This window comes from Drosophila sulfurigaster, chromosome X, assembly GCF_023558435.1.
Source record: "Drosophila sulfurigaster albostrigata strain 15112-1811.04 chromosome X, ASM2355843v2, whole genome shotgun sequence".
Lineage (NCBI taxonomy): Eukaryota > Metazoa > Arthropoda > Insecta > Diptera > Drosophilidae > Drosophila > Drosophila sulfurigaster.
This window is the reverse complement of record NC_084885.1, coordinates 2,695,628-2,719,250: the sequence shown is the minus strand read 5'-3', so window position 1 is coordinate 2,719,250 and position 23,623 is coordinate 2,695,628. Positions and strand designations below refer to the sequence as shown.

Genomic DNA, 23,623 nt, shown 5'->3' with positions numbered 1-23,623 from the left:
TTTTGTATATAGATATACCATAGCGTACCAAATTTGCCAGATTATCAGCTAAAGCAACTAAGATCCTTTTATGGGTAGAGAGTTTAGAGAGATTTATATATTTCCCATCAATCACTCCGTTCATTTCGTTCTCTGTAACTTGATATTTTTCTGCAATCAATCGTTTAGTTGCCTGTCATTGCAACTGATGTAAGTTTAAATAGATCTATTGATATTTTGGCAATCTGAAAACTTGGCATTCGCCTTGTGCATTGATTGCAAGCTTTCATGCCAAGTAATAAGCTGCTGCTGCTGCTGCTGCAGATTTTTCTCGTAGCTTCTCGCTTTCAACTTTAAACCTTGTCGCTGGACGTTTGACGCTGCAGCTGCAGCTGCAGCTGCGTTGCAATTAAAGGCAAACACAGAGATGCCATTTTCTAGCTTCGATTTGCCATTCAATTAAATGTCGCAATGAAAGGTGAAAAATATGTGGAACTATTGACCTTTGAGCAATGCCAAACACTCACTCACAGCTCGAGCTCAAATTGATGGATGACATTATGCGATATTTGCTGCTCTCGCGCGAATGTGTTAACGTCAAACTGTTGCACTAAACACACACGGTTAGGGAACATCCACTACCACACACACACACACACACACAGCCCCTAAACTAATCGAAATTGATTAAGAGCAGAATGCAGTAAGTGAATCAATCAATTTACTGCAGCATTAGATAGTCAACGTGCTGCACTCTACTCATCAGAGACGTCTCCACCTGCCACCTCAGTTGATTGTGGCGAACCAATTTAGTTTCTAGAATATTTATAACGACTTCCAATTGCAATATGAACGCCAACACCCCAGCAGAACTGACTTGCGATTCATCAGTAACTTTCGACGAGTTGTATGTATATTTTTAGTTTATTTTTTATTTGTTTCATTTTATTTTTGTTGTGAATAACACATTGTTTTTTTCTTTTTTTCTATTTTCTTCGTTTCTTTCTGTTTCTTTCTAATGTTGAATTCTTTAATTGGAATTTTAAATTCAAAACCCTTCAAAATATTATACATCAAATATTTTATAGTTAGTTTTCTTTAAGCATTTATGTACGTATACTTTTCTAATTATTTCTACTCTCTTTAACTTCGATCGTTTAAACTTAATTCATTTAAAAATTTGGATCAACATTCTCGAATAGTTTTAAATAAGTCAGAGAACTACTTAGTGAGCATTGTCAAAGATATTCGTCGGCACTCAATCGCATTGCTCAACACGAGCAAAAGACGAAGTGATTCTCTTGTTCATAGCGATGACAGCTGATTGCTTCTTGTTCCTCGACCAAACTCCGGCTTGTTACGTATACGTTATGCGGAATTCATACATGTGCGTTATATCGCGTATACGCAACTTACGTATTTTTTTTAATACGCAATTGTAAGTTTAAGTTGCGTATACGTATACGTAATACGACGATCACATTATGTTACGTATACGCAAACGAATACGTAATTTGAGTGGACCTAATATAACATATGCACATGTAATGAGCATAGAAACAATATTACGTATACGTAAATTGAGTATACTCAATATAACGTATACGTAATAATCGCGAATACGTAATATAATGAATGTCCAAATTACGTATACGTTAAAATCACTTTAATGCTATATTACTTATGTTGGGGAAAGTATTACGTATACGTACATACACGCATAAATCACTCATACGACCATTTTAGCAACTATTCAATATTACGTATACGCAAAATTATGGCGAAAATATTGAGTTTTCGCTAGTTTCTTGGGATAAATTTACTTTTATAATTGCCTATTATTACCTTTGCACTTAAGTTTGCACCTGTTGGTCGTATACGTGATATTTGATTTACAAATTATGTTTTTTTCTAAAATTATGTCATTATTTATTTACAGATATGTGTTAGTATGTACATATAATTTGGTTTGCTATTTGCATAATTAAATTTTTTCTTTTTGTATTATTTAATTCCAAAGAGTGAAATTAGGATGTGAGAAATGCAAAGGAATTGCAATGTTTTTCAAAAGTATATAGTCTACTATGAGGTCGCCCCATTAAAGATGAAATACTTGAATACCATTAGATGAATTATTGCTGCTTTCGTAGTCGCGTAAATTTATGATTCTTTTCCGTTGTTCTCTCTTTATGACATTGCATGTGGCACATTTTTGCCACCATCTCTCGCTTTAAGCTGAGCAGAGTGTTTTTTGCCTTAAATGCTGCAGCAAGAATCGCAATGTTAAACCGAAGATAGAAGAACTTGATTAGTATAATGCTGGCAACTGTCTGTTCAGCTGTCGTTTTATCTCAATTTATGAGAAGATTTATATTTATATTCATTTTATTCAGATACATTCATTCAGTCATTCATTCATTCGCTTCGTTTTTTTTGCATTTTTTTTGGTTTTTATGCGAGTTATTCCTTTCAGAATGCGAAATTCCAGTGCGAATTTCATTTAAGGCGGCATTTGCTTATATCTCTTCTACACAGTATCCATATGTACTATATGTGTTAGTGTGTGTGTGTGTGTGTGTGTGTGTGTGTGTAGAATCTGACACTGTTGTAAAGGACGAGCAACTCGCTGCTGGCATAGGCCATAAAAACGCGTGACAGGACAAAAAGCAACTGAGAGGCGTTAGACTCTGGGTGGATTTCACTTCGCTAGGTGGTTGCTTTCATTCAGCCCCTCTTCGAGTCTGTGTGGCGAGAGGCGAGAGGCGAGGCGCGAGCAAGGTGTTGAAGTAGACAAAGTATTTGCTACTGCTGTTGCTGCTGCTACCAAAAAGGAAGCGAAATTCCGAATGCAGAAATGGAGACAAAGTAGAGAATGGTTCCCCAATGGGAGACCGAGACACAAAGCAGCAGCCAGCAAGGGAGGCGAGCCAGAAGCAGCAAAAGCAGAAGCAGCAGCAGTTGCAGCAGCTGTAACAACAGCAATGTGTTAGCAGAAAACTGCGGCAAAAGCTACAAAAAAAAAAAATATACATATAAAGGAAAAAAATAAATGAAAACGAAAATGAAAATGAAACGAAACGAGACGAGATGAAACGTAACACAAAAACAGGCAGCTGCTAAATGCTGGCAGTTTAAAAGAATCACGTTGCTGCTGCTGTTGTTGTTGTTGTTGCTTTAAGATGCCACACTTTCGCATTTAACTGTACATACAGCAGCGAAGCAGCGTGCGAATAGCAATGGACGCCAATAAACGTTGGCACAAAAGCCAATGCCAGTGTGAAACGGTAAACGCACACGCACTCACGCATACACACACGCACACACACACACACGCACTCACGCACACAGGGCGCGACTTTTGGGCCATGTGCGTTGTCGTGTCCTTTCGTGTCGCTTCGCTGCTGCTGCGACTCTCTCTCTCTCTCTCTGTGTGTGCTGTGTGTGCTGCATAAATCCGCCAACAAGTTTCCCATTGTGCATGGCCAGCCACTGCCACCTGCCACTCCCACAGCGCTGCCGCTGCCGCAGTCGACGTCAACGTCAACGTCGCCGCCTACTCAGCAGCCTTTTTGCCGTCGCTTTGTTGTGGCTGTTGTTTAGCTTACGCTTTACGCTCTCGCTCACTCTCTCTCTTTCATTCTTTCTTTCGCCCTCTTCACTCACGCAGTACACACTCACTTACACCCACACACACACACACACACCTAGATGTGTGTGCGTGTCTCTTACAACGGCAGTTAAGCGCTTACACGCTTCAATTTCTCGCTACCAACTTTGGCCACAATTTTCGTTCGTCTCGTCTCGATTTTCGTTTCATTTCGTTTCGCCTCTCGTTTGTTATCGCTGCGTTGCCATTGCCAGCGTTTTCGCTGCTGCTGCTGCTGCTGCTACGCCTTGCTGCCTTTGCTCTTCCTCTTCTTCTCATAGCCCTTACAGGCTGCGTTTAAGCTCGTGTCTCGCTTTCGCTTCGTCGTCGACGTCGACGTCGTCATCGTCGCGTCGTGTCCTGTTCGTTCGCTCGTTCGTGTGCTTGGCCCAACAATACAACACACGCTGCTTCTGCTTCTTCTTCTTCTTCTTCTTCTTCTACTACCACCTCTTCTACTGCTGCTGCTGCTTCTTCTTCTGCTTCGTAATTTTCTACTTCTGCTGCTTCTAGTTTTCTACTTTACTGTGTGGCGCACTTGGCATTTTTTTTCATTGTCGTTGTTGTTGTTGTTGTTTTTGCCCCTGCTTCTTCTTCGTCTTCGTGCGTGCGTGTTCCATTACATTTCATTCCATTTCGCCTGCTTTATTTTGTTGTGCTTGCTGTTGTTGTTGCAATTGTAATTGTGTTATTTTTATTGTGAACAGCTTCCAGCTGAAATCCCATTTTAAAGCTCAGCAATTACAGCGCAAGCAGCAAGCAGCAGACATATAAATAAAATGTTATAATTAAATATCTGCACATAAAAAATAAATAGCAAGCGCTTCCTCCGTCCGTCTGTCCGTCCGTCTGTCCCTCTGGTTGCCTTTCATTTCACGCAAATAAAATAAATATATATGAAAATAACATTTTATGCGGATATTTATAACAAGGCAAAGCTGTCGGTCTCACTCTCTGTGTGTGTGTGTGTGTGTCCTTACCTGTGCGCTAGCTTTCTGTCTCTGTCTCGCTTTCTCTTTTTTTGACTGCCTGCACTATCTCTGTCTAACTCTGTGTATGTGTGTGTGTGGCAGCAGCAAAAGGTTCAAGGTTGTTCAGTTCAGTGCATGAAATGGAGCAACGGCAAAGCGCCAACAACAACAACAACAAGACAAAGATGAACATGTAAAGCGCGCCAAAAAAAAAAAAAACAGCAACACTGTAACAACAACATTTCTTTGCCTCTTGGAAGAGAGAAAAAGAGAGTGAGAAAAAAATAGAAAGTAGCAGCAGTTAAGCAACTTCAAATCAATTGCAATAATTAAACGGCAAATCAGGCACACCGAAAGAGAGAGCGAGAGAGAGAGAGAGAGAGCGAGAGCGCGCGCAAGTGCGTCTGTGTGTGTGAGCGTGTGTATGTGTGGGGCAAAAAGGACACAGCACGAAGTCTCTGAAAATCAATAGGCAAAGAACATGTGTAGAGGTCTTCTCGCTTGCACAACAACAGCCAACAACAGCAGCAGCGAATTCATTGCGCCTATTTTAACAGCAACAACTTCAAAACAACAACAATTGCAAGAGCATATGTGTGTGTGTGTGTGTGTGTGTGTGTGAGCTGCGCCTAAAAGCGGAAATTAACATTTTCACTTGCTGTTTCCGGTTGCCAGAACACAACACAGCAGAGTAGAGCTGAATAAAACGCGACAAGACAAGACACGACACGACAGGACAGGACTCGACACGAATGAACACGAATCGCATCGAATTGCCGACCTCGTCAAATTGGCCCTTTTATTGCGACCTCTATACATATACGCGCGCGCGTCTGTGTTTGTGTGTGTGTGTTTGTGTGTGTGTGTGTGTGTGTGTGTGTGTGAATTGTATTGTGCTCATTATAACCAAAAATTCCACGCTCAATAATCGAAAATCTGTTAATTACAAAATCAATGAAAACAGCAGCAACAACAACAACAACAACAAATAAATAAGTAATGCAATCAAGTGACAGCAAAGCGAAAACAAAAAAAGAAAACAAACAACGTGTGATAAAAGTGCAACCAAACATATAAAAGAAACCGCAAACAACAACAACAACAACAAGAAAATGCGTCGCACAAGTCAGCAGAAACAGCGCCAAGAAAAGCAGCAGCAACAACAGCAACAACAACGCAAACAACAAATGCAACAACAGCAATAACAAAAATAAATCAACTTTACTAAGTCTACTGCAACTTTAAGCTTAAATAAATAAATAACAAAACGAAACGAAACGAAACGAAACGAAAAGTAAAAGGAATGAAAAGAAAACATAATTAAGAATCAAAGTCAAACTGAAACTCAACTTGAAGTCTGCACACACACACACACAACTTAAACTTCAGTCAGCTTTACGACAACAATGCAACAATTGGCAACCAAACAGCGCCAGCAACATCAACAACAACAACAACAACAACAGCAACAATATCAACTACAACAATAGCATTGCAAGCAATTAGTGAAAGAACTTCGACAACAAGGAACGCAAGGAAGAGGAGCGCTTTAATGGCAACGCCCAAAAGTATGCAACGCTTTGTTGGCCAGCTAAAATTGTACAGAAAATAGCAGCAGCAGAAGCAGCAGCAGCAAACATAATAAGCGGCAGCAGCAGAACGCACAACGAAAACAACAACCAGAAAACAACAACCAGAAGGCAGAAGCAGCAAGAGGCAACAAAACGTGTGCCACACGTGGGCCGCGAGGCAGTGCGTCGAAGTCGCAGTCGAAGTCGAAGTCGCAGTCGCAGTCACAGTCACCGTCACTGTTGCAGTTGTCGCGGTGCTGGCTAGTGTTGGTGTTGCTGTTGGTGTTGGTGGTGGCGAGTGTCGTTGGTTGCAGAAGCTGCTGCTGCCAGCTGCTTCTGGCAGTTGTGGCTGGTGGCCAGGCCAGGTGATAGTAGCATATAGGTAACAAGGAGCGCCGCTACGTACGTTGGCGCATTTACAAATTCCAACAACTTGCTCGTCCTCAACCATTTCCCGCATCGATTTCATCGAGAGATGGGGCCTAACGCCGGTTCTGCGACCGCGACAGGAGCAACCCTTGAGCGGTGAAAACCTATCAAACGCTTCGCCCCCTCTTCTGCGTGATAGGTAAACAAACAACCATTAACAACAATTTACCGAAAAACCTAAATATAAAAAGAAATAATCTACAATCAATCAATTTGCCTCTTTTATACAATTAAGTATCTATTGCACAGCGATAATTCTGCCACAAAAATGAAAATTAAGATACAAGGGCGTGTTTTTATCTTCATTTTCACTTCACTTTTTAATCCCCAATCAATAGTTTAATGAGTCAACTAATAAAGAACTTAATTACGCGGTCAAACATAAGCAATATTTTTATCCCAAGCTGAAGAGACGTGGAAACATGTTTGTTCGAGAGAAAATAGAGTATAAGACACGAGTATTGAACTTTTTTACTAGTAACATTAAAGGCAATTTTTAGACGACCAAGCAATTATAAAGCCCTTAAAGATAGAAAAAAAGTAAGAAGGGAACAGAGTGTGCTCGACTATGAGATATCCACTTGAGGTAAAAGCGAAAGGGTTCGGTATTATAGGTATGAAAGATAAAAGATATAATAAATATACCAAAAGGATATATAATATTTGGTATATCTATATACTATTAGATTCAAAATAAATCTTAATATGTATTTACCAAAGTAATATAACAAAAGATACTAAAATATGCCGAAGAATATGTTTGGTATATCAATATACTATTGCATTCAAAGTGTATCTTAAGATATACTAAACTAATATACCAAATATATATATATTATGTGGTATATATATATATTAGTATAAAATTGGTATATCAATATTATATTACATTGAAAATATATCTTAATATTATATATACCAAAAATATACAAAAAAAATACTAATATATAATATACTACAGTGGCGTGCAAGTGTGAGTACATGTTTGCAACTACTGACTTTGGGTTCGCATAAAAAAGTTATTAGTAAAGTAAATGAGTCCAAATTTTTTGTGTTTATTCTTTGAATATTTATTAACAAAATCTTATACAAAATATACCAAAAAAATCTAATTGGTTTATTTACGAAATAAAAACCAAAAAAAACTCGCATGTACTCAGTTATGCTCATTTTGAACACTTTTCAACAAACGTTTTTTTAATACTTGGTCCAAAGATCGATATTTGTAATTGTGATATTTATTCATTCTGGTATATTTTCTACCAAATTTGGTATTATTTATTTTAGAATAGCTCTCCATTCTTACTGGACTCGGCGCTGCATCTCGCGCTAGCTTGCTGGTACTGATTCGTAGAGTCCCAATCGATTTTCATTATCGACCAAAAATTTTCGATCGGATTGAGATCAGGACTCTGTGCTGGCCACTCCTTTCACTTAAAATGTTGTTTTGCGATCCATATTTTGAAGATTTTGGACGTGTGTTTTGGATCTCCGTTTTGTTGAAATGTGATGTCTCTCTCCTTATATGCACATTTGTCAGCAAATCGCAAATATGGGTTTGCAAAATATCTAGAAAGTCTTCCTTTTGCATAGTATCATCTATTTTCACAATTGGTCCAACGCTCTACCAAGTAGAACAGCTCCAGGCCATGACATTTCCACCTCAGTGTTTCGCAGTTCCTTGTACGTGGCCTATCTGCAACGACTTTTCAGGCTTCTTCCATAAAACTTGGGAACTGGACGACTGGAAAATACTTATATGGTCTGATGAAACGAAATTGAATCGATTCCAGTCGGATTGTAAACAATATTGTTGGAAGAAGTCTGAAGAGTCGTTGCAGATAGGCCACGTACAAGGAACTGCGAAACACTGAGGTGGAAATGTCATGGCCTGGAGCTGTTCTACTTGGTAGAGCGTTGGACCAATTGTGAAAATAGATGATACTATGCAAAAGGAAGACTTTCTAGATATTTTGCAAACCCATATTTGCGATTTGGTTGACAAATGTGCATATAAGGAGAGAGACATCACATTTCAACAAAACGGAGATCCAAAACACACGTCCAAAATCTTCAAAATATGGATCGCAAAACAACATTTTAAGTGAAAGGAGTGGCCAGCACAGAGTCCTGATCTCAATCCGATCGAAAATTTTTTGGTCGATAATGAAAAATCGATTGGGACTCTACGAATCAGTACCAGCAAGCTAGCGCGAGATGCAGCGCCGAGTCCAGTAAGAATGGAGAGCTATTCTAAAATAAATAATACCAAATTTGGTAGAAAATATACCAGAATGAATAAATATCACAATTACAAATATCGATCTTTCGACCAAGTATTAAAAAAAAACGTTTGTTGAAAAGTGTTCAAAATGAGCATAACTGAGTACATGCGAGTTATTTTTGTTTTTTATTTCGTAAATAAACCAATTAGATTTTTTTGGTATATTTTGTATAAGATTTTGTTAATAAATATTCAAAGAATAAACACAAAAAATTTGGACTCATTTGCTTTACTAATAACTTTTTTATGCGAACCCAAAGTCAGTAGTTGCAAACATGTACTCACACTTGCACGCCACTGTATATACCATGTCGATATACTATTACATTCAAAATATATCTTATGACATACCCAACAAATATATAAAACAAAAAATTATACAAATTTCTAAGGCTATATTTGGTATATCTATGTAGTATTACATTCAAAATATACCATAAAGGACAAAATATACCAAATTGTCCTACAATCTAACTGAGAATCAACTATAGCAGCCGTAATTATTCCGATTTTCGGCATTCATTTAGAAACAACAAATAGCTAATGTATAAAATGTATATACATATGTATGTATATATTATATATACTGTAAATGTGTGTATATACATATGTATATATACACAAAAAAAAAAAATATATTATTATTATATTAGTATACTTAATTTACGAATGATTTTAAAAGTGTATGAAACATGAAACATTAAAATAGTTTATTTTCAGAAGTTTAGCATTTAATTCGTACTTGTTTAGCAGCGAATATTCTTCTCACTTCTTTATTATATTTTTTATTCTTTTAGCTATAAGGGATAACGGAATTTACAAATTTACAAATTACTTTTAAAGGGCGGGAAATATGAAGTTGATGTTTAACTTATACATATTTGTTTCGAGAGAACATTCTGAGCAGCAAATGATCGCTTTAATGCGATGGGAATTTAATTACAACTTCAATTGGAATTACTTCAACATTAAGCAAATAAGTTTAGCCAGAACATTTGAAAATTTAAAGCAAACACTGGAGCTCTCGTAATCGCATGGATGAGCGAATGAGTGAGTTAGTGGTTTCTGGAAAATTTCTGTATTTTCGTATGGTTGGCAATGGGTTTTTCTTTTTTGTACTTTTTGTTGGCCTTTAGCAGGTTGGTTGGTTACTTGGACTGTGCGCAAATTGCATAGCTCTGGACGCTCTCCTCTCCCTCTCTCCCTCTCTCTCTCTCTCTCTCACTTATTCTCTCTGTCATTCTCTTTTCTCTATGACTGTGGCTGTGGCTGTGATGATGACTGTGGCTTTAGCGGTGGCTGTGTAACTGTGCAGCTGTGACTGTGGCTCTGGCATTTTTCGTGCCCTCTGCAATTTACTCTATAAATGTGTGACCTGCAGTTGCCAGGGCGCGAAATAAATGGTTGGACATAGAGGATAAAATAGGGATATGTCAACTTCATGCTAGAGATAGAGAGATAGAATTAGAAGGCAACAATGACAATGGAATATGCAGATGCAGAGCAGAGTCCGTTGCTCAATTGGCCAGCATTAACATTGAGGATACACACGCACATAATGTACTATACAGAGTGAAAGAGAGAGAGAGAGAGAGAGAGACTTGTACATGGCCAATTTGATGGCTGACAATGTGGCGTATGCGTAATGTGCCATCAATGACATTGACAGCAGTCACAGGCAGAGCAACAGCCAAAGAAACAGCAGCTGTTAACACCAGCAAAAGCAACAGCAACAACAACCACAAGAGACAACAAGAACATCATCGTCATCATCATAAACATTTTTCGGTCTGGATTGAGACATAACAATATCCTTTGACAATATGCCCCATAATCATCTCAATGAAAATTGACATCCGTTTGACATTGATAATGAGATGTGTGGCATGTGAATTGCGACAGTATGTGTGTGTGTGTGTCCGTGTGTGTGTGTGTGTGTGTGTGTGTGTGTGTGTGTGGCAAGAGCACTTAGCTCGAGTGCAAATAAACTATTGAACCCAAAAGCCCCGACGCTCTGATTGAGGCACCCGCTAAAATGCTTCGACTTTCACTTTGTCCTCTCGTTGCCCCGTTGTGTGTCCGTCCGTTCGTCCGTCCGCCTGTCTGTCTGCCTGGCTGTCTGTCTGTCTGGCTGTCTGGCTGACTGGCAAGTCGAACAATTGCCGCATATTTCAACTTGCAACTTGACTTTTCAACCTTTTTCGCCATACCCTCGACTCAGACGACGCGACTCAAGCGAGGCAGTTGCAACTTGCAGTTGAATAGACATTCGTTTGCTTATTTTTTCATCCTATGCAGGATATCTTCTAGTTTATCATATGCCTCGAATTGACGTGTTCTTACATGTTTCTGTTTTGTTGTGCTTTGCTTTGTTTTGTTTTGCTTTGCTTTGTATCGCAGCTGCTGTCATTGTTCTTGACTTTTGATCCTTGCTGGCAGCGACAGGCGACAAGCGACAAGCGACGTCAACGTCAGCAACATGAGCAACAAAAGCCCCCAAACAATGGCGAACAGTAACACACACACACACACACACACACACACACACACACACACACACACACACACACACAGACAAACACACACATACGCACACCCACACACACATGTGCTTGTGTTTTGTGTTGTGTCTCGTTGACTGTCTGCTGCGCTTTGTGTTCGCTTTCACTCGCTTAACTCTGTCGCCTTTTGTTGTTTACATTCTTGTTACTTTTATTATGCTCACATGTGAGACAGAGAGGTAGCGAGAGAGAACAAGAGACAGAGGCAAGCATTTACTATCATTCTCTCCCTCCTTCCGTCTTGTTCATTTTATTATTATTGCTGTTGCTGTTGCTTATGCTTATGCCGTTGTTGTGCAAGCATCAAAATTAACACCGCATGTCAGGCGATAATGAGACTTGTCTGCTTCTCTCACTCTCTCACTCCTCTCTCGCTCACTGGCTATCTCTGTCTCTGCAAATGTCAGTCCAATAGCCCAAAATGGCCGATGGCCAAGTAGGCAAATGACAATTGCTGAATTCCAATTGACAATGCTTAGAAAATCAGCAGGGCAATTTCTTCATTATGTACATATATCTAATTCTATTAACTCAACCATTGCTGACACTGCAAATTAAGCAATGAAAAACTGTTTCAACTCTCATATTATAACGAACAAAAAAACAAGGTGGAAAGTTATAGTCTAGTGTGCTCGACTGTGAAATTCGCATTATTCCTTTTTTTATAATAGAAAATCAGTACCGAAAATATACTAAAAATAAAACTATTTCTATATTTGGTATATCGACACAATATTACATTCGAAATACAGTATTATTTTACAAACACCCATTTACAATACATAAAAATACTGAAAATATACCTAATGCTATAATATTTGGTATATCGATGTAGTATTAAACTTAAAATATACCACATTGTGGTAGTATTCTAAAATTATACTGAGTTAATATACTAAATAAATACTGAAAATATACATAAGGTTTTATTTAGTATATCGATATGGTATTACACTCAAAATATACCGCAGATATACTATATTCTAAAATAATTTCTACAAATTGTATCTGATCGTAACGACAGACGGACGACGAACATATTGTCTCGTCTGTTGACGCAGATCAAGAATATAACATATAAACTTAATGGGGTCGGAGATGCCTCTTTCTGCCTGTTACATGAATATTACCTAGCCGCACAAATTTATAATACCTCACTACGGGTAGAAAAAGTGGAATCCATAAAAGAATTCAGTTCTCTCAATGCCATTTAGATAAATGTGAAATTAAACGGAAGAATGCAATTGACAATAAGCTCTTTATGCAGCTCAACTTCCACACGAATTCACCATAAACCTTTGCGAATGCGATATGTAGAAGAGGATGCCAATAATTGGTTATGAAGCGAGACAAAAGCATAAAACGAACATTGACTTGCTTCAGTGTAAAAAAAAAAACAACTGTTGAGGAGCACAGAAATGGTTATTGGACTGAATACTTTGACATTTATCGATCACAATAGAGCAATTGGAATGCATTCATTCAAATTCGTCTTGTTGCTAACAATGCGCATTGACGGTTAAATAACTAAATACATAAATACGATGCTTACATATTGAGGCAATTATTAAGATTTTATATTTATTATATGATGTAATTTCAAAAATCAAATGTCTAACCGTTACAAATTTTTATTTCAAAGCGAAATTAAATTTTATATTAATACATAAAAATTTTTAAAATTGTATACAATGCATTTATGCAAAAACAGATATTTTACATCACTTTTCAATTATTATTTTTCACTTCCAGGGCAGTCAATAAATTTTATTCATTATTTTATTTATTTCAAAAACTTAAGCATAAATAAGTTAAATAATTGAATACTTAGCTACAATGTGTAAATAAAAGAACTAAGTGATTTTTATATCTTGCATTTCTGCAAATCGAATGTCTCGATAATGCCTTGTAATTAGTCATTAAATGGCTATTCGAAAGCTGACCAAATGAGTTAATTAATTATAAAGTCCGAAGTATGTCTTGTCTGTATGAAATACATTTATTTATTTCAAAAGTTTAATGATTAATAAGTTAAATAAATGAATAGCTACATATTATATAATATATAAATATTAGGCGAATTGGTCAGTTTCTATAAATTGTATTTCTGCAAATGAAGTCAACTTTGTTATTATATTACAAATTTAAAGCCTCGATAACCTTTAAATCAATTATTTTAAACTTGTTTTTATAAAAATATATTCATTTACTTTTAAAAACTTTAGTATAAATGTGGGAATACGTAAAGCACGAATCGATATAAACTGGAAATGAAAAATATCAACAACAATATTAACTTTTGCTTAAACGATAAATCATAAAATGAAACATTGATCGATAATAGAGTGAAGAGAAGAGTAGATTTGAGGTTGTTGAGCCGTTTTATTAAAAACTTAATAACATATGTAATTATTCATTAATCTAAATTACAATTGTGATTCTTAAAGACTTAAAGAGACTTACATAAATATGTCAATCACATTTTGCTGTTCATAGTTTCGTTAACTTTTTGGTGGTTGTTCAAACGTTTTTGTCAGCACTTGCAACTGTTGCCTTGAGATTCATCACGAATCGCTAAATTATGGATAGGTTCATTAATGGATTTATCAAGTTGTTGGCAGTTGTAAGCCGAAGTAATTTCGCAGACACATACACAGACAGAGGTAGAGATAGGGATAGAGATAGAGAGAGAATATTGAACTAGGTATCCAATTAGCTTGGCATATTTATGCCAGCGCACTGCAATCACGCGCTGCCCTTAAGTGCAGGCAAAAGACGAGCGAGCAGCAGTTACATCACTTGAGTGAATCGCTGAAGTTGCCAAAATGATAAAATAACTAAAAGAACTGTAGTATAAGATGATTGCAAAGGAGAGAAGAGGGCGAAGGCAAAAGCCGACACTTGGACACGCTTCAGACTGTTCAGATAGTATTTTCCTTTTCCTTTCCTCTTTTTTTTATTTTGGTCAGTCATGCTCGTTGTTGTTGTCATTATTTGAACTCCTCCTCCGCTGTGTGTGTATGTGTGTGTGTGTATGTGTGCACTTGCCTTCAGCTGAGTTGAAACTTCAATTTACTGTTTGGATAATAAACGAGCTGTGCTAAAGTTTCAACAAGGCGGCATAGCGGAACACATTTAAAATGCCTGGCGTGCTCTGGCGCTAACTCTGCCCCCTCTCTTTCTCTCTCTCTCTCTCTCTCTCTCTCTCTCTCTCACTCTCTGTCGCTGTCTCTCGGTACGTGTGCCGCACAAGAGTTGCAACAGCAACAAGCGAGCGACGCTTGCATGTTGCCACCGCACACAATTTGAAAATGGCTGCCAAAAATAACAGGCCAACACAAATTGTGCACGCAAACTTGCGCTGGCCAAGGTCAGCTTCAAACTAAAGGACTCAAGGAAGAGAGGGAGAGAGAGGAAGAGAGCGACGTTCGAAATATTGCCAGCAGTTGGCAGTTGGCTTTAAACCACATTTGCATAATTCGTTCGCCTTCGTCTATTTTATTTTTTTGGCCGTGATTCCAGCTGACTCACAGATTGATTGCAACGCTATCTTCAGCACCTCCCATGTGACTTCCACCTGCTTCTATCTACTATCTACTATCTTCCATCTCCCCAACTCCCTTTCCTGTCTTTCTGCCTTGCATTTCTCGTTGCCTCGCCAAGTTTGTATTTTCCTTTTCTTGTGAATCCAAATTGCATGCCACACGTACGAGTTTGCCGAATGAATTTGGGAACTCAACACGAGCATCACACTGCAAGAAAACTCTTTGTGGCAAAACGAAATACCAAATTAACTTGCCAACTATTCGCAAAAGTAATATCGAAAAATGTCATTTACAGCTAAACCAATTTCCATCCATTTCTTTTAACTTTATTCAAAAAAGAATCTCTTTGAAATTAATCTGAAATAAAGTTTATATTCTATTTGTCTATGAGATTGAAACAAAATTATTTTCATCTTTTATTTAAATTAACATAATAATAAATCTTAACAAAAATTAATATAAATTATTATATTCTATTAAAAATTCGCCCAACTTTGATAATAAATTGTTTTTCAAAAGCTACGTTTTATATATTATTCTATGCCTAGCTTGAGTTTTAGTAGTAAATTGCGATTAGATTACAAACTTTTGCTTAAGAATATCCCACATATAAATATTTTGGTGGCTTTAATAAATAAACAGCCAACAATGCCTTTTACCTCATTCTTAAATATTTTCTTAAGCTCATTGTTTTCTGCTTTTGTTTTTTGCCTGTTGTGTGCTCTCAGCGTAGCACGAAAGCGATTTGCTGCAGCTGGTTGAATGCCACACGTGACGTCAGCTCACGTTACGATGCGGCTTCGCCACAAAACGACAATAGCTTTAACATTTAATGGACTCGACTCGACTTGGTCTCAACTGTCTGCCCAACATTTCGTGCACTTTCCATTTAAGCTGAAAGCTGAAAGTCAAAACTTAAATTTGCAACTTGCCCCAACTTTCTCGTTGACTATGCAAAAGTTTACTTGATAACACTTGAAATAAAAGTAAAAATAAATGAAATTAATACTGAGTATTGCAAGTGCAAATCTATGCGAGTTTGATTTAAAGAGTCAGCAATAAAGTAGAGAAATCTTGTGATTGGCCCCCAAAAGTGTGCTATAAAAATTAGTAGACAGCTCAGCTGAGTTGGCCCCCATAAGCATGCTATTAAAATTAGTAGACAGCTGAACTGTGAACTAAACGCCTTGGGGTAAGCATTGAAATCGTATTTGTTACCATTTTGTGTCAATTTAAATGCTGATTAAGAACGAGAGAAAAAGAGAGAGAGATGAAGAGTGGAGCGAGAGGGAGATGGAGATGGAGATGGACAAACTCATTGAGACAGCTGACAAGCAGTTCAAGGCTCTTGAGGCAAGTTGGTCAATTGATGTCACGTTGTTTGGCGTTGCTGCTGCTTCTGTTGTTGCTGCTGCTGCAGTTGCAGCTGCATTTGCATTTAATTTTAAGCCATTAATTGGCCCCAGAGCTGAAAAAGTGTCGCAGCAGCAACATTGCTTGCGAAAGGATGCTTTGACGCTAGCCTAAAAATAGTCGAAGCGTCGAACGTGGCACGAGGCAGTTGAAGCCGGCGGCGGGGGCTAGGCTGGGCTGGGCTGGGCTGAGGGGGTTAGAGGACTGGGTCGTTGCTTTGATTTTGCCGAGTGCGAGTGCGAGTGCGAATGCGAGAATACGAATGCGAGAGGCAAACTGCCTCGTTGCGTTGCCTTGACCGGCATGTATACAGACAAGAGCAGCGAACAAGATGTGTACAGAACGAAAGAAGGAAAGAAAGAGCGACAGTCAGAGAAAGAGAAAGAGAAAGAGAGAGAGAGACGCACATGGCATGAAAAAACGATGAGTAAGAGATGGAAAGAGAGGCCAAGATGCGGCCCCATAAGATTTATGAGCTGATTTGCAGTTGAAGCGGCGACCTGCTTTGATTTGGATTTGAATTTGAATTTGGATTTGGATTTGAATTTGAGTTTGAATCTGAATTTGAATTTGAATTGTGGCTTTGGCATTGCATTGAACTTCAGGCCCGAAGAGTCTTATGCAACAAACGCCTGCAGCAATGCAGCAGCAACTACCGGAAGTCCAACAACAAATACAAATACCACTAGAATGAATGAGTGTGTATGTGTGTGTGTGTGTGTGTGTGTGTGTGTGTGTGTGTGTGTGTATGTCTGTGTGAGTGAATGGAAGCCGGGCTTGTAAATAGGTCGCGTTTGCTGGCTTCACTGCAAAAGTTGCCTGCAACTGGCAAATGGCGCTGGATCTGGCACACAATGACGTCACGCGCACTCAGTTTCAGTTTGTGTGGTGCCGCTGACCTATATACACACACACACACACGCACACACATAAAAGTAGGTGCAGCGAGTGCGAGAGAGAGCGAGAGCCCAACAGCTGCATTGAGTCAGCGGTTGGTTGAGTGTGTGACATTTACATAGATAAACAGCACGCACACACACATCCGAAAAGCAGGCCGCCTTGTCTCTGTCTCCGTGAATGTGTGTTTTTCATTGACACACACACACACACACACTCACACACGTTCAGTTATGTACAGAGAGAAAGAGAAAGCGAGAGAGAGATAGAGATAGAGAGAGAGGCACAGTCAAGTGCTTGTTGTGTTGGCGTTTTGCATAAAACTTCAATTGTTTGTTGACATTTCGATGCAAATGCGGTGCAAGTGTATGCACACATACATGCACATAGTATGGTATATAAATATACCATATGTACATATGCCTGACCATTTGCCGGATATGGATAATTATCCATATGCCCAGATGCTGCACATAAAAGCGCATTTCTATGCCAGTTTTCGATGCTGACGTCATGCGATAAAAAAAAAAAACAGAAGGGAAACGAGAGCATGAAAACGCGAATGGAGATACACGTATGTATGTGTGAAAGGAATGCAACATATAGTAATCTGCAAACTAACTAAGTTTCGCTTTTGACAAACAATTTGTCTCGCTTGGCATTTCAATTATGCACAAATGCATTTCGTTGCCCCGAGCCGGGCCTTCAATTATTTGGCAGTGTCTGCTAGTGCCAGGCTCACTTGTCCAGACCACACCAGACCAGAACAGAACAGAGCAGAGCAGAGAAGAGCAGATACGATAGCTCACCGTGTATCTGTGCGAGTCATCAAATATGCAATTATGTGGCCAAATATTAAGCCAGCCACGAGCGAGCGAGCGAGCGAGCGAAAGAGAGAGAGAGAGCGATTGCTAGTAGATTGCCTGAATTGCCCTGGCTTGCCTGTCGTCCACTTACACGCTTAATTAAATGCCATGGCGCCAAAAACTAGGCAACATGCCATACCACAAAATATGGACGACAACAGCAATAAAAAAACATCTAGCGGGGGCGGCGATGCATCGAGAATAACAGCTGCACATTGTTGGCAACATCAGCGATAAGGGCAACACACACACTCACACACTCACACACACACACACACACACACACACAGACACACAGAGAAAATGGTTTTTGGGCACATTGCCAGGCAGCGAGCGAGCAAGCGAGCGACGCCTTGCTCTATGGAATGCCGCCTTTTAATATATGTCTATGTGATTGTAATACAATTTCAATTACATGTGTAAACATATATTGCCTTCCTGTGGGTGGCCGACCTCCGCCCTCCACCCTCCTCTCTCGCATTGTGTGTGTGTGTGGCTGAGGCCAAAAACCATTTCAACTTTCAATGCGCATTTAATGGCTGAGCAAGGGAAAGGGGCTCTCATTGGTTTGGTTGGTTTGCCAAGAAATATAAAAATACCACACACTATTGAAATACTAAATACCACAACATATACTATATATATACACATACATATACACTAAATAGAAAATATCAAATATCAATTACAGCTCAGCTGAGCATTTGATTTGATTGCTGCATTATGCATCGCATGCATTTTGTATTGCATATAAAATTGATTTGAATAAAATCAAATTTATGGCAATCCAATTTAATGCAGCACACGTTCGCTCGCTGCTGTGCAATGCTGTGCACTTCCCCTCACCTCTTTTAGCTTACCTCATCTGGCTGTCTTCATGACTTCTTAAAGCTGATGCTGTAGTTGCTTTGTATGTCAGTTGCGATTGCGATTGCGATTGCTTCGATTACGTTATTGTGATTAATTTGGCAGTGTTCTACGCTAAAAACACTTGAACTTACATTCAAAAAGCATGAAAGCATTAGAAATATTATACAATTAGAATTGCAAATATAGCATTAAGTATAAATAATTGCAAAAAATGAATGTCAAATTACGATAAATGAACATATTGATGGGACTATCGTAATAATTTCAATGTAGAAAGGTACAATCGAGTGTGCTCGACTACGAAATACTCGCAGTCCAGTTTCCTTAAAACCAAAACAGAGCGGTATTATTCTTAAAATATACACAATAAATATGCTCAAAAAGAAAACACAAATGTACCCAATGCTGTATTTAGTATTTCGATATACCATAGAGAAAAAATATACCAGGTTATCATACCGAACAATATTAAAATATATCAAGATCTATACTTGGTATATCAATATACTATTACATTCAAAATATGCCATAGAGGAAAATAGTCTATAAGTCTATATCTTGAAAAACTTTATCTGCGAACAACAAAAAGAAGTGCTGACAAAAACATTTTTAGCTCTATCTCTTTTAATTCCTGAGATTTAAGTGTTCATAATACTAAATAAATATACCCAAATTACAAAAATATACCGAAGGCTATATTTGATATGTCTATATACTATTACATTCGTAATATACAATACATTAGAGAGAAAATATACCAGATTGCGAACCTAAGCAAATAACACTCGGATGCAGCAGGCGTTTTTTTTATCATATAAATATATTTCTTGAATAACTTAATTTGTGGATAACAATAAAAAGTGCTGCCAAATACATCTTGCAGCATTTGAAATCTAAGTGCTCATAATACCGTTCTACGTATTCTATGGAAGATGGTAGAATACAATAAATGAACTGAAGAGTGGCAGTTAATTTTCATATTATTTAAAAATCTATACACAACATTCATTGTCCAGACAATCATTGTCTTGTCTTAACGTTCTGTCTTTAATGTTTTTTAAGAAACTATTCTACTATAGTTGATTGTTCGTATATGTCTTACAACTTCTTCTTCAGCATTTATACAGCTCCCTTTTCAATAAATACGAATTTCCCAACCAACTATTTTCTAATCGTTTTAATCTTCAACGTTATATTTTATGTCCATTTGAAGCATCAACGTATTAACGAATGAAAATCATTTTTATTTGCAGGTCTTTGCCCAAATTGAGCAGTCAAGACGAAGAAGGGGGGGCTGGTCATGGCTTTGGTGGCGGACCACAACACTTTGAACCCATTCCTCACGATCATGATTTCTGCGAGAGAGTCGTTATAAATGTAAGTTTACAAAATGCACACTCACACACACGATTTAGGATCTACTTTGGAATGAATTTTAATTTGTAGGTAAGCGGGTTAAGGTTTGAGACACAACTACGTACGCTAAATCAATTCCCGGACACACTGCTTGGGGATCCAGCTCGGAGATTACGGTACTTTGACCCGCTTAGAAATGAATATTTTTTTGACCGTAGTCGTCCGAGCTTCGATGCGATTTTATACTATTATCAGAGTGGTAAGTGTCGCCGACTCCGCGCATTCGATCGAATATACATATACTATATGAAAATGAATAACTTGCTAATCTCTATAATGTTTCTCTTCTATTTTTCTATCCCCCCAAATATCCCCCGAACAAAACATTCCCGTCAATGCCCTCCTCAACCACATCAAAAAACCGAAAACGAAAACGAACAACTATAACTCTTGAACCGCTTATTGTATATTCAATTTACATACTATCAAACACACACACACACACACACACACACACACACACACACACACACACACACACACACACACACACACACACACACACACACACACACACTTTCTCTATCTCTCTCACTCACTCACTCACTCACCTGCTAATCTGGCACCACAACAACAACAATTTTGACACCTCTAATTCACAGGTGGCCGACTACGGAGACCGGTCAATGTCCCTTTAGACGTATTTAGTGAAGAAATAAAATTTTATGAATTAGGTGATCAAGCAATTAATAAATTCAGGTAAGCCTGTTGCCCACAATAAAACCTCCCAAAAACCAAACAAATTAAAAACGAAAAGAAATAACAACTCACAAAAATAATAACAAAAATAAACAAGAAAATACTACAAAACCAAAATACCGAAAACTAAATATTAACAAATGAAAACAAGTGAGAAAGCTACAATCGAATGTGCTCGACTGTGGCATACCCGCTACCCATTCTTCAAATATACCAAATTAATATACCAAAAATATGCGTAAATATACCAAATTATATGTCTGGTAAATATACCAAAGAATATATATGTGGTATATTTACATACTTAGTGTAATATACATAAAAATACCAAATGATATGTTTGGTAAATATACCAAATGCTATATTTGGTATATTAACATACAAGTTTATTCCAAATATACCATTGAATACGAACGTTCAGGTAGCGGGTATAAAAAGTGCAGCAAGAGGCAAATTGGTTTTGCTTATTGGCAGCAGCGAATTATTTACATGAGGCATGCAACACGGCACGGACATTTGACCAGCGACTTGCACTCAGACACACACACACACTCACACATATAGTTACGCAGACTAACAGTAACAAACAAATAATTGAATTAACTCCAAAGTCGCAATAACTGCGATTTTTTTTTTTTACAACAAGTTTTATCAACTTGGGTCCAAAAGGATTCACTACAAAAAGGTTTTTAATTTCGAATTAAACTTCAAACCATAAGTTGAACTCTTTCAACTTTATTTTTTATTTAGAAACGGAATCATGTTTTTAATTAAGATTTCAAAGTTTTTTTTTCGATTTAAATATAATATACAAAAAAAAATAGACAAAAATTGATTAACAATTAACAATGAAATACCTCCTAAATATTTTGATAAAAGCAAAAGTGTGGTATTACATTTATAATATACCAAATTAATAAAACCGCGAAGAAATATGAAAATATACCAAGTCATATAATTGGTATATTGATACAGTAAAACTATAAAATATAGAAATTTGTCAACAAAAGGTAAAACATAGAACTATTTCTTAAATTACTTTTTATTTTTTTATTTGATCGCAACCAATTAACAATATCAATATGAGAGTGAAGGCAGAATATTGTTAATCTTTCGGACTACAAACTGAGATATAAACAGCAAATAACAATGAAATGCGCAATAATTTTGTGTTCGATGCGACTTTAAAAAGTTAAATTTGCCAAACTAGAATGCGATTGGAATGCACATTGTTGGAAAAACAAATATGAACAACATAGACGCCAGCCAGTTTATTATTATCCTTTGTCCAGCGGTCGTAAAAGCGCCATTCAGCTTGACAATTTCTGGCATTTATTGAGCGTGTTGAGCATTGAGCGCATTTTGTGGCTTTTCCCGGAAATGCAGTTGCATTCTTTGCATTCGTTTTCAAATAAAATGGGACAGAAGAGACAGACACGGACTCGGATACGGATACGGACACGGACTGTTGTTGTTGGACTTGTAACTCGCATCAATTGTTAATCACTTGACCACCAGCTTAAAATTTTGTTGGTACGGCAAATAAATGGGGGCACTGTGGCCGGCCGGAACCGTTCAAGCCAAAGATGTGGTGGTCACCCTTAAAGAGTTTGGAGTTCACGAGCCAACAAGACTTGGCCAACATATATTTGCATTTCATTTTGATTCAATCTCAATCTCAATCTCAATCTGAATTTCAATTTATAAACTTTCAAATTTGCAACTACGAAATCACAAAACAATTTTTTTCCTCTTTAACACAATTCTGCAAATTATCGATTTTTTGTGTTGCATTTATCGATTACATGAATAATTCGATTATATAGCTTGTTCGCTTTGATACTATTCTCGGGCTGCCAAAATCGCTGCTTAGGGCTAAAAACAACAACAAATTAACCAAAATCAAAATCAAAACTTAATGCTTAAACACACACACACACACACACACACACACACACACACACACACACACACACACACACACACACACACACACACACACACACACACACACACACACACACACACACACACACACACACACACACACACACACACACACACACACACACACACACACACACACACACATAAACAAACACACATATTTAGACACACAGATTCACACGCTATCACAATAATGATTTAATTAACTATTTTGAATACGTTGCTCAGCCGTTGAACTTTATGCTTGCTCTTTTATTCCAACAGAGAGGATGAAGGCTTTATTAAAGAGGAAGAAAGACCATTACCGGATAATGAGAAACAAAGAAAAGTCTGGCTGCTCTTTGAGTACCCAGAGAGCTCGCAAGCCGCCAGAGTTGTAGCCATAATTAGTGTATTTGTTATATTGCTATCAATTGTTATATTTTGTCTAGAAACATTACCCGAATTTAAGCATTACAAGGTGCGTAATTTCTTTATTCTATATTAATTTCACTTTTCCCCTTTTTGACTCGCAAAACGTGACTCGCAT

At 37.7% G+C, this 23,623-nt stretch overlaps 1 protein-coding gene across 23 annotated transcripts in view; it reads left to right on the top strand.

The window, feature by feature from the left end:
- The window catches only part of LOC133848465 (potassium voltage-gated channel protein Shaker), a 233,032-nt gene that overhangs the window by 175,860 nt on the left and 33,549 nt on the right, over nucleotides 1-23,623 (top strand). For 22 of the 23 annotated variants that reach the window (XM_062284036.1, XM_062284035.1, XM_062284033.1 and 19 more), the window contains 4 exons: nucleotides 20,286-20,409; nucleotides 20,479-20,647; nucleotides 21,051-21,147; nucleotides 23,359-23,554. In XM_062284036.1, the coding sequence (XP_062140020.1) occupies nucleotides 20,286-20,409; nucleotides 20,479-20,647; nucleotides 21,051-21,147; nucleotides 23,359-23,554 (586 nt within the window). Of the gene's footprint in view, nucleotides 1-739; nucleotides 887-20,285; nucleotides 20,410-20,478; nucleotides 20,648-21,050; nucleotides 21,148-23,358; nucleotides 23,555-23,623 lie in introns of those variants that run through there. The other variant, XM_062284048.1, reaches the window with a different exon arrangement.